This window comes from Schistocerca cancellata, chromosome 2 (assembly GCF_023864275.1).
Source record: "Schistocerca cancellata isolate TAMUIC-IGC-003103 chromosome 2, iqSchCanc2.1, whole genome shotgun sequence".
Classification (NCBI taxonomy): Eukaryota; Metazoa; Arthropoda; class Insecta; order Orthoptera; family Acrididae; genus Schistocerca; species Schistocerca cancellata.
This window is the reverse complement of record NC_064627.1, coordinates 1149885141-1149898003: the sequence shown is the minus strand read 5'-3', so window position 1 is coordinate 1149898003 and position 12863 is coordinate 1149885141. Positions and strand designations below refer to the sequence as shown.

The 12863-nt window shown below is 42.1% G+C and overlaps 1 protein-coding gene across 2 annotated transcripts in view; it reads left to right on the top strand.

Annotated features, from left to right (window-relative positions):
* LOC126163187 (ATP-binding cassette sub-family C member 4-like) overlaps positions 1-12863 on the top strand; it is a 310113-nt gene that overhangs the window by 243589 nt on the left and 53661 nt on the right. For both annotated transcript variants that reach the window (XM_049920140.1, XM_049920139.1), the window contains exon 18: positions 2496-2619. In XM_049920140.1, coding sequence (XP_049776097.1) covers positions 2496-2619 — 124 coding nt within the window. The remainder of the gene's footprint in view (positions 1-2495; positions 2620-12863) is intronic.

The window sequence follows — 12863 nt, the reverse complement described above, 5'->3', positions numbered from 1 at the left end:
GTTCACCTGCTATATTCAGAAAGTGATTATTAAATAGTGTACATATATGCGACTTATCAGTAACACGGACATTCCCACTACGCACTAATTCTATATCCTCGACCTGTCTCTGCAGACCAGCCACTTCCTTTACGACTGACCATATGGTTTTAATTTTATCCTGAGACTTAGCTATTCTATCTGCATACCACATACTTTTTGCCTTCCTAATAACATTTTTAAGCACCTTACAATACTGTTTGTAATGGGCTGCTGCATTTAGATTTTGACTGTTTCTAACATTTTGATATAATTGCCACTTTGTTCTACAAGATATTCTTATCCCTGTAGTCAGCCACCCAGGCTGCCTGTTTGTGCTAGTACCCTGTTTTGAACGTTCTAATGGAAATCAACTTTCAAAGAACATGAGAAAAGTCTTGAGAAAAGCATTATATTTATCGTCTACTGTATCAGTGCTATAAATATCTTGCCACTCTTGTTCCTTGATAAGGTTTACAAAGGTCTCTACAGCAACTGGATCAGCTTTCCTAAAAAGCTGATGACTATATTTAACATGTGTTGCAGCACAAAAACCTTTTAGAGTTAAAATTTGTACATCATGATCTGAAAGGCCATTCACCTTTTTGCTAACAGACTGCCCTTTATTTGAGGGAGCTGTCTTTTCTCTCCTCCCCACTTCTTTCCCTCTGTATATTCTTACTTCTTCTCCACAGATGAAGTATATCAGTTTAGAATATCTATAATAACTGAACAATATGCGCCTGAATCATCAAATAGCACATATGTTTATTCAATTTCTTTATTGTTTGGATCACAGTAGCTCAATTTAAGTATAATTGCGTAGGCTTCCGCGGCCAGAGTCAGTCGACATAAAAGTTTTCTGGGTTTGGTACCGTGTCATAATGTAAAAAACTACTGCTGCTATAGAAAAGCCAACGTTTCGGCCACGATTGCAGCAGCCTTCTTCTGGGTCTAATGGTGCATTCTAGCTATGCAGTGTCCTTTATATTTTGTTGTTAGTGTTCACTGCGCATGCCATTACGTCATAATTTTAAAAAGGTAGTTGGTTTATTGGTCACTTAAGGAAGAAGGAGAGGGAACTTTATTTTAATAGGTTATTGCGGTGGAGGGAGAACATGACCTCTGTTGTCCATTGGCTCATGTGTTATGTGCCGTGATTGGTGGCCACCGTCGAATGAGAAGTTTGCTGTGTGTTTACCAGCTGCTGGACGTCGGCCGCGCGGCGGCAGTTACTCGCCGGTAGTGCTCGTGCCTCGTGTTGACAGTGCGGTCTGTTGGGCTCTGATTGCTGGCAGCCAAGATGGGGCAAGCCTGAGTCCATCCTCCCTGTTCATGTTGTTAGGGTGTTTGAGAATTTCGATGGCCTCTCTGATTTTGCGTTTCGTCTTGGTTGGCTGCTTGGCCAACACACAGGCTTCGCTGAATTTAATTTCTTTTCCGCAGTCAAGGTGATGTTCTGCCACTGCGGATTTATTGTGTTGCCCTAGACGAATGTAACGCTCGTGCTCCCGAATGTGCGTTGCTATTGGCCTACCTGTCTCGCCGATGTATGCCTCTCCACATTCGCATTCCATTAATTAATTCAGCGAAGCCTGTGTGTTGGCCAAGCAGCCAACCAAGACGAAACGCAAAATCAGAGAGGCCATCGAAATTCTCAAACACCCTAACAACATGAACAGGGAGGATGGACTCAGGCTTGCCCCATCTTGGCTGCCAGCAATCAGAGCCCAACAGACCGCACTGTCAACACGAGGCACGAGCACTACCGGCGAGTAACTGCCGCCGCGCGGCCGACGTCCAGCAGCTGGTAAACACACAGCAAACTTCTCATTCGACGGTGGCCACCAATCACGGCACATGACACAAGAGCCAATGGACAACAGAGGTCATGTTCTCCCTCCACCGCAATAACCTATTAAAATAAAGTTCCCTCTCCTTCTTCCTTAAGTGACCAATAAACCAACTACCTTTTTAAAATTATGACGTAATGGCATGCGCAGTGAACACTAACAACAAAATATAAAGGACACTGCATAGCTAGAACGCACCATTAGACCCAGAAGAAGGCCGCTGCAATCGTGGCCGAAACGTTGGCTTTTCTATAGCAGCAGTAGTTTTTTACATTATGACGCGGTACCAAACCCAGAAAACTTTTATGTCAATTTAAGTAGTACGGAAATCAATCAACTTGCTCAATGCATTCTTTTGATTTCTTGAAGGTCATTCATAACCTGAATAATGGTTACCAAAACAGTGTATTTGGAAGTGATTGGTTTAATATGTTTTCATTGATGAAGTAATCATAAATAAATACCTGTTGCACTTCAGAGGATGCATACATATAATGCACCTTATCTTTCTTCACATGTTTATGTACAAATTTTATATAACTGATTAATTACAAAATTTCTGTCAAAATATTAAATATTGAAACTAAAAAAAAAAACAGTTTTAATGTTCTCCTGTTTTTTCAGGATCGACATTCATCGGCTTGGCACACGAGTATTGCATGTAACACAGCATTTGGTATATGCCTTGATCTCATTAGCACATCATTTGCATCCTTCGTCATTGTGGTGTTTCTGACTATCGAGACAGGTAGGTTCTGCAGTTTGTTGCATTTCATTGTCTCATTATTTCATCAAAATAAGAAACTTTTGTCCATTCATTTATTGCACAAATCCTAAGCACAATTTCACATATTTATACTTTATATTTACTTGTAATCATCAAATGTCTTTAATATAAATAGCTTTAAAATAGTCTATGCTATGTTGTTCACCAGTGTAAATTACTAAAATAATTTTTGATTAGATGCTTTCTAATACTCATAATAATTAATTAATTTGAATGGCAGAAGCATTGTGTGTGTGTGTGTGTGTGTGTGTGTTTGCACTCCAGCTCAATAAAGGACTGATTTCAAAAGCTAGCAATTCTTCTTCCTCTTTTGAGTATGTCTGTGTCAAAGACATAATGCTTCTGCAATTCAGTGAGTGGTCTCCTTTATGCCAGATGATTTACATTCTACCAGAAGTTTCCTAATATACTCATTACAACTTAATATTTTATATTAATAAATTCAATCAATTACTTTTCCTTTGAAGGCATTACCTACAAACAAATCAGAGGTACATATATGGGCATCTGCATGGGACAATCCTATGCCAACCTATTCACAGGTCATGTAGAGGAATCCTTCCTAAACACACAGAATCCCAAAGCCCTTACCTGATTCAGATCCACTGATGACATCTTCGTAATCTGGATTGAGGGTGAGGACACCCATTCCATATTCCTACAGAACCTCAACATCTTTTTCCCATTCACCTCACCTGGTTCAAGTCGACCCAACAAGCCACCTTCCTTGATATTGACCTCCACCTCAAAGATGACTACATCAGTATCTCTGTCCATATCAAACCTACCAACCATCATTAACACCTCCACTTCAACAGCTGTCACCCATTCCACACAAAGAAGTCCCTTTCCCCGAGTTATCTTTCGAGTCTCCCACCACCTCCAAAGCCTTACCATCAGGCCACAGAGGAGCATTCACCTCGTGACTCAGTACCTCCCAGGACTGTAGCAATTGAGTTACATACTCCACCAGGGTTTTCACTACCACCCATTGTGCCTTGAAATGAGAAATGTCCTACTCACCCTCCTCTCAACACCTCCCACAGTGGTATACTGCCACCCACTGAACCTATACAATATTCTCATCCATCCCTATACAACCCCTGTTCCCAACCCCTTGCCCCATGGCGCATATTCCAGCAATAGCTGCAAGAGCTGTCCCATAATACATCGTCCCACCACCACCTGCTCCTGCCCAGCGAAAAACATCACCTATCCCATCAAAGGCAGGGCTACTTGTGAAACCAGTTATACAGTCTACAAGCTATGCTGCAACCACTGTGCTGCACTCTATGTGGGCATGACTACCAACAACCTGTCTGTCCACATGACTGGCAACCAACAAACTGTGGCCAAGAAGCAGCTGGACCACCCTGTTGCTGAGCGCACCACCCAACATGACCTTCCTCATTTCAGTGACTGCTTCACAGCCTGTGCTATCTGAATCCTTCCCACTAACACCAGCTTTTCTTAACTGCACAGGTGGCAACTCTCCCTGTAATATATCCTATGTTCCTGTAACACTCCTGACCTCAACTTTCATTAGTCATTGTCATTACTCACCTAGCCCCTTCCATGTTCCCATTCAGACACAACACAGCCCTCTATGCCATTAACGCACGGTCAGTTTTTTTACTTCTCTCCTATTCTGCTTCCCCCCCCCCCTCCACCTCCCCATCCTCCCATCTAACCTCCCAGCTCCACCTAGCTGCACTACCCTCTCTCTACCTCGTCCCCGCCCCAGCCTCCCCCTTACACTCATCACCTTGTTGCCTCACCCACCACTCGTTCACTCGTTACTGCTCACAGTCTGGCTTGGGCTGCCAAAGACTATGGCCACATATGTGTGAGTTGCGTTTTCATGAGTGTGTGTATGTAGCCTATTTTTGATGAAGGCCTTGTTGCTTGAAAGCTCACCTTCTGACAGTCTTTTTGTTGTGCCTGTCTGCAATTCAGCATCTCCTCTGTATAGTGAGTAGCAACTATCCTTTTCATATTGTTATATTAATAAAGATATTTAAGTTAATATGTAAAGGTTGTTTTTAAATTACCGCTACCAGGCACAAACTTTGTCAACTATTGTATTACTTATTTATTTAGCGACATGTTTCAAGGGTTAAACCTCATCTTCAGGCTAAATGGCATTACAAAAACAACTTTACAATAAGGTCATATTGATAGTCTTTTCGTAAATGCTGTGGTCATCCTGTGGAAGAAGAGAAAACTTAGTAAGAGGTGATCTCACTTTGGAAGCTGGACTGATGTTTGCATGAAAATGTTTAGTAACGGTCACTCACTTTGTTCTTCTGGTGTGGTAGTCTCATTGTGATGCGTTGCCGTGTTTCCATTTCCATGGCTCTCTTGGTCACTGTTCACCAATATAGCTGTAACTTGGAAACACGATCATAAACAGTTCTGTAGTGCAGTGGACAAGATTGTGGGGATGAGGTGGAGATAGGGTAGTGCAGCTAGGTGGAGTTGGGAGGTTAGATAGAGAATGGGGAGGGGGGAGGGAGCAGAAAAGGAGAGAACTTTAGTGTATGGTAGCTTGTGAAGTATGTATGTATGTATGAATGTGGTTTGAAAAGTTCTCAGGATCTGCATGAGATTCGTAAAGTAGGGTATGAAAGCAAAGGACATTCATGCCAATTTCCAGAGTACACTGGGGGACTCTGCTCCTTCAAATTCAGCTGTATCCAAGTGGACAAATGAATTTAAATTTGGTTGGGAGAGCTTAGATAATGATCCGCACAGTGGTTGGCCAAGATGTGTCATTACTCCAGAAATCATTGCAAAAGTGCACAAAATGGTCATGGAGGATTGCCGACTGAAAGTGCGTGAAATTTCTCATGCTTGCCAGATGTCATCTGAAAAGGTGTATCACATTTTAACTGAAGAATTAGAAATGAAAAAAATATGTGCAAGATGGGTGCCGCAACTCTTGACACTGCATCAAAAATGTATAAGAAGGGCCCTATCGGAACAATGTTTGGCCCATTTTAGGAGAAATGAACTGATGAAACTTGGGTGCACCACTATACCTTAGAGACAAAACAACAGTCAAAGCAGCGAAAAAATGCTGATTCTCCGCCACCAAAGAAAGCAAAGACAATTCCTTCGGCGGGAAAGGTCATGGCATCAGTGTTCCGCGATACAAAGGGGATGTTGTTTGTAGATTATCTCTCCACTGGGCAAACAACACTCCTGGAAATTGAAATAAGAACACCATGAATTCATTGTCCCAGGAAGTGGAAACTTTATTGACACATTCCTGGGGTCAGATACATCACATGATCACACTGACAGAACCACAGGCACATAGACACAGGCAACAGAGCATGCACAATGTCGGCACTAGTACAGTGTATATCCACCTTTCGCAGCAATGCGAGCTGCTATTCTCCCATGGAGACGATCGTAGAGATGCTGGATGTAGTCCTGTGGAACGGCTTGCCATGCCATTTCCACCTGGCGCCTCAGTTGGACCAGCGTTCGTGCTGGACGTGCAGACCGCGTGAGACGACGCTTCATCCAGTCCCAAAATGCTCAATGGGGGACAGATCCGGAGATCTTGCTGGCCAGGGTAGTTGACTTACACCTTCTAGAGCACATTGGGTGGCACGGGATACATGCGGACGTGCATTGTCCTGTTGGAACAGCAAGTTCCCTTGCCGGTCTAGGAATGGTAGAACGATGGGTTCGATGATGGTTTGGATGTACCGTGCACTATTCAGTGTCCCCTCTACGATCACCAGTGGTGTACGGCCAGTGTAGGAGATCGCTCCCCACACCATGATGCCGGGTGTTGGCCCTGTGTGCCTCGGTCGTATGCAGTCCTGACTGTGGCGCTCACCTGCACGGCGCCAAACACGCATACGACCATCATTGGCACCAAGGCAGAAGCGACTCTCATCGCTGAAGATGACACGTCTCCATTCGTCCCTCCATTCACACCTGTCGCGACACCACTGGAGGCGGGCTGCACGATGTTGGGGCGTGAGCGGAAGACGGCCTAACGGTGTGCGGGACCGTAGCCCAGCTTCATGGAGACAGTTGCGAATGGTCCTCGCCGATACCCCAGGAGCAACAGTGTCCCTAATTTGCTGGGAAGTGGCGGTGCGGTCCCCTACAGCACTGCGTAGGATCCTACGGTCTTGGCGTGCATCCGTGCGTCGCTGCGGTCTGGTCCCAGGTCGACGGGCACGTGCACCTTCCGCCGACCACTGGCGACAACATCGATGTACTGTGGAGACCTCACGCCCCACGTGTTGAGCAATTCGGCGGTACGTCCACCCGGCCTCCCGCATGCCCACTATACGCCCTCCCTCAAAGTCCGTCAACTGCACATACGGTTCACGTCCACGCTGTCGTGGCATGCTACCAGTGTTAAAGACTGCGATGGAGCTCCGTATGCCACGGCAAACTGGCTGACACTGATGGCGGTGGTGCACAAATGCTGCGCAGCTAGCGCCATTCGACGGCCAACACCACGGTTCCTGGTGTGTCCGCTGTGCTGTGCGTGTGATCATTGCTTGTACAGCCCTCTCACAGTGTCCGGAGCAAGTATGGTGGGTCTGACACACCGGTGTCAATGTGTTCTTTTTTCCATTTCCAGGAGTGTATTACTGGAGAATATTACACTAACCTCCTGGACAAATTGCAATAAAAGATATGTGAAAGAAGGCCTTCCCAAAACGAAATTTTTCTTGATGGACGAAGATTCACTTCAGACAAAGAACTCATAGCCAGAGTTGGCAGCTATTTTGCAGGCCTGGAGGAAACTCATTTTTGAGATGGGATCAAGGCACTGGAACATTGCTGGACCAAGTGCATTAATCTACAAGGAGACTACATTGAAAAATAAAAAACGTTTCAGTGATGTAAGTACTTTTTTTCTATTTCATTCCGAGAACTTTCCAAACCATCCTCGGAGAGTAGATGTAGATCTTATAGTGTGCCATCTTCTCGTCAATGGTGATCATTCCCTCCCTCACTTTCCCACCCACTGACCGAGCGAGGTTGCGCAGTGGTTAGACACTGGACTTGCATTCAGGAGGACGACAGTTCAATCCTGCGTCCGACCATCCTGATTTAGGTTTTCCGTGATTTCCCTAAATCGCTCCAGGCAAATGCTGGGATGGTTCCTTTGAAAGGGCATGCCCAACTTCCTTCCCCATCCTTCCCTAATCCGATGAGACCGATGACCTCGCTATCTGGTCTCCTTCCGAAAACAACCCAACCCCAACCCACACACTGACAACTTTGTGGGAACTCTGAAGTTTCCTATCTCAGATGTCTTCCCACTGGTTGCAAAATCACAACTGTGCAATGAACAGTGATACAGCACATAAAAACTGATCCTGACCTAATCATTCTTTCCATTGACCACCAATGTAATCATGAATTCAACAACTATGTGGCTCTGAGTCTCTGTCAGCCCTCTGACACCTCATGCAGTGAACTTCATACATATGATTCAGTGCCAGAAGCCCAGTGTGACTTCCAGACACTCCTCCAAACAATGAATCCACCAAAAATCAGATTTCTTCTTCATACTCACACCTAAAACTTCGCCATGTATCTCCTTTCACTTACTCTCAAACCTACACAAATTCAACTCCATGGGTATGTGGGTTTTTTTGCTATAGCAACGGATCACGCACAGAAAACTCCAACTTATTACGATAAGACACTTTTATTAAGGTTCGTATAATTACAGAAAACACAAGAAAAACAATGCAGAAATGCACGACAAACATATCACTCAGTCAAGTCAGACGGAACTCCAAAGAAGCTCCAGTCTCCAAAGACCATTTATTCTGGACTTCGCTGGTGAAGTTACTGGCGGTCGACTGTCGCCACTGGTACTCCTAATGAACACTCCCTTATAGACTATTGTAACAGTCTTAAAAGAACACACTACTTGCTTTCATTGTGGATATTATATTCTTGTACACACTTCCCATCTCTGTGATCTTGCTGTTAAGCAACACTCTCATTCCCAGTACACTTTTTTTTTTTCACAAAATCTACAATCTCCTTTTAACACATGTGGCCAGCCACATTCCTACTCAGTTGAGATTCAGATTCTGTATTAGTCATTCGGCATTATTACATGCAATAAACTTTGTTAGTTCACTTAACCTATTATTTTTGTAAAATAGATTTTTACATATTTAAGCTGATACTGGGCATTTCTAAAAATTCTTCTAATGAGTAGAATGGGTTAATTAACAAGAAGTTGTTTAACTTTTCCTTAAATACTTTGTTTGGCATGCTTGAAGCATGTTTAGACAGTTTGTTGTTAGTTTTTGCTAAGTATTTTGTGGCAAGAGCAGGGAAGTACAGATTCTTGTATGTAGTCATTCCTTTGATTCGTTACTCCTGGTTGGTAGTTCAGCAAGTATATAGTTAACACTATCAAGAATATATAGGCTAACAACTGTTAATATTCTATATTTAATGAACAGCGGTTTACAATGTGTCCTATTACCTACCTTTCCCATTACTCTGATTGCTTTATTCTGGATCACAAGAATTTCACTTATATTTTCCTGTTTCTTCAGAGTATTAACCCATACCTTAAAACACATTGAAAAAAGACAAACTTCACAGTCCTTACATATTCAAATGTCACACAGCACATCAGTCTCTTGATCAGATACATAACTCTTGAGAGCCTAACCACTATGTGTTCAACATGAGAGTTCCACTTTAGTTTTTTGTCAAGTACACCTAAAATTTTGCATTTTGTTTTTCTATTTTTACAGTCTTTCATAGACTGAAGTGCATATTGTGGGTCTTTTTCTCATTTATTTTCTTTGAATGTTGAATCGACAAATATAGCTTCAGAACTAACATGGATTCAGCCACAGAATTCAATATGTCAACTAGTTTATGAACAACAGAGAGTAATCCTCTCTATCTCCTCTACAGATTAACCAACTTGTTTGGTACAGGTTCACTGATGTCTGCTTAATTGTATAGATCCCTGGCACAAACACCAATTGGCTTTCCCTCTAACACTTCAGTACCTACTCTCAGATACCTTTTCTTCTGATTAATAAGCTACCTTTCTGTCTGTTGATCTCACATCTTTGATGATATCTTAGTAAAATCTTTCCTTGTCGTACCACATAACTACCTACCTACATGTTTTGACAGTTGGCACCCATTTTACATAAAATGGCTCCTCTTATGAGTCTAAGCACTTGTAGATGCTTCATTTGTAGTACAAGGGAACATTACCTACAAGAAGTTATCATAAAGTTTTAGTTGGAACTTCAAAAAATATATAATTACATAACTGTTTTGTTTGTGTATAGGTACATGTCTCCAGCTCTGGTACACAGTCCCCACATTACAGTACTTTTGTATGCCACTATAGGAGCCAAGCAATATGGTACAGCCCATTAATAAACTGGAGTGTTGTACAGTAATTTGTTTGTGGCAGCAGTGAAAATGTTTGCAGCTGTGCCAGTCCAATACAACAACTTCATCACTTGTCTGGTCTGGCCTGACACAGCTGAAGCATACTTGGGCTTTCTCTGTGTAGTAGGACTGCAGATGTCTACATGCAAACAAATGAACAAACAAAAGTTTAATTAACTTTACTTTTTAAGGTGGTAATTAAAACTTATGAATATCCTTCACAAAAATGAAGAAATTAGTTTATTCGGCCTACTTCCATTCACTAATGAGTTATGGAATCATCTTTTGAGGAAACTCCTCTCACAAAGAGAACATTTTCAAAAATCAGAAACGAGTCATTAGAATTATGTCTGGTGTCAGTCTTAGAGCGTGTGGTGTAACCTGGTGACAGCCCTGTCAAGGCTCTCAGTTCATAGGCTACACGGCCCCCGCCCCCCTACTCCACAATACATTTCCAACTCCATTTATTACTTTATCCTCAGTTAACTCTATGCCACTAGTAAGCTGCCACTGATCAGTACTGTCACATTATCCAATTACTCATTCACGTTCTTTTCAGGGCCTTCAACAGCAGTCCACCATGTACTGAATGAAACACATCACACCGAAAGTCAAGCATTCATTCCACAAACTTGTGTATTTTGCTACCCACCCAACCTGTGCAATACTGTGGTCTGTTCCTTTGCCATGCCTGCTCCTAATGTCACATCCCATGGGCCTTCCCAGTATGCACAACTTGTGTGCGAGAACTGTCGCATTCGCCACTTACCACCTCTCATTGCAGTTCTGTTTCAGACGTTTCCCAACCCTGTCATGGGTAGGACCCTTTCTGAAAGCAAGCACGTCATTTACCAGCTGTGCTGCAACTATTGTGCAGTATTCTGTGTAGAAACGATAGTTTACCACCTACCCATCTACATGAATAGCCACTGCCAAATTGTGGGTAACACAAGCTTGACTGCTTCTTTGCTGAACAGTTTTGTCACCACAGTACTATTCAACAGCTTCCTTAATAATAATGACATTTGAATCCAGTCCTCTAGCACTAGCTCCCCCCCCCCCCCCTTTCCCCCAGTTATGAAAGTGGAATTTTTCCTACCACTAACACATCCCCAGATCCTGCAATCTCCCAGGCATAAACCTCCACTAATCCCATCCTGGCCATCTCTTGCTCAGTTTTGTCATTGTTAACGACTCACAGTTTTGCCACTGTCCCTAAAAGCTATGTGACTACTGATACAGCTTCTCAATGGTCCCCATTTGCTCATTATCCCACTCATTTGCCCTTCCCTCCCTAGCCATAAGATATGCTTGTTGATAATCTAGAATGTACCAGTTATAATTACATCTAAAGGATAGTTGAAAAGCAGCAGAAATGGAGGACTGTATCAAACCAATCTTATCTTAGTTTTTTTTTTTTTTTTTTTTTTTTTTTTTTTTTTTTTTTTTTTTTTTTTTTTTTTTTTTTTTTTGCACGTATTCCATGGCTCCGTACATGCGAGTGATTCGCCTGGATGTGGAACGTATCAATACAATTGCACACAATTAATGCTACAGATTAGTAATATAATACAATGATATAGATATTAACAAGTATCACTTTTTCTCATTTACAAGCTGTCATTTAACTAGTAGAGCAATTATAACATAGGAGTTCACTGGATGGTCAAGCAGGTATTTTTTTAACGTACCTTTGAACAGCATTTCATTTTGTCTTGTACATTTAATATAATTAGGCAATGCATTAAAAGTCCTTATAGCAGCATACTTTACTCCCTTCTGTACAAGTGATAAATTTTTTAGCTCGACATACAGACCACTTTTACATCTAGTATTGTAGTTATGGTATGAACAATTTGTTTCATACTGAGCATAGTCTTTACTAACTTCATTCATCAGAGAGTATATGTACTGACATGTTGTGGTCAATATACCTAACTGTGTGAAACGTTTTCTGCATGAGGGTCATGGAGGAACCCCACACGATTCTGACTGCTCTCTTCTGAGCAGTTAAGATTTTTTTTGAGGCTGGTGAATTACCCCAGAAGATTATTCCATAACTCATTAATGAGTGAAAGTATCCAAAGTAAGCTGATTTTAAAATGTTGATGTCCCCAAAATGAGTAATGATTCTCAGAGCAAAACTTGCTGATGAAAGCCTTTTTAGACTACGGACACATGCTGTTCCCAGTGGAGCCTACTGTCAATGTGAACCCCCAGGAATTTAGTGGAGTGCACCTGTTCTAGTTCCTGGTTGTCACTAGCAATTACTATATTTTCTAGACTTTTATTTTTTGTGTGGAACTGTGTAAAATTAGTTTTTTTAATATTAACTGAAAGAGAATTAATTGAGAACCAAGCTGTAACTTCTCTGAGTATATCATTAACATCAGTCTCCAGATCAGCAATAGACTTACCATCTACTACAATCATTGTATCATCAGCAAACATTGTGAATTCACAATTTGTACTAATGGACAGGGGTAAATAATTAACATATATTAAAAACAGCAAGGGTCCCAGGAGAGATCCCTGGGGAACTATGTGCTGAATTTTGCCCCATTCAGAATCCACTAGACTAGAAGATCCTTTGTTGCAGCCATTTAGAACCAACTTTTGTTTCCTGTCTTTGATGACCAAAGAAACAATAAAAATGTAATACAATCTGCAAATAAGCCCCCAAGTCCATGTTTCCTGAGTGATAAAATCTATTTTACGGTGATCGAAAGTATATCGATTTTTCATGTGAAATAATATCACATAAGTCAAGTCTA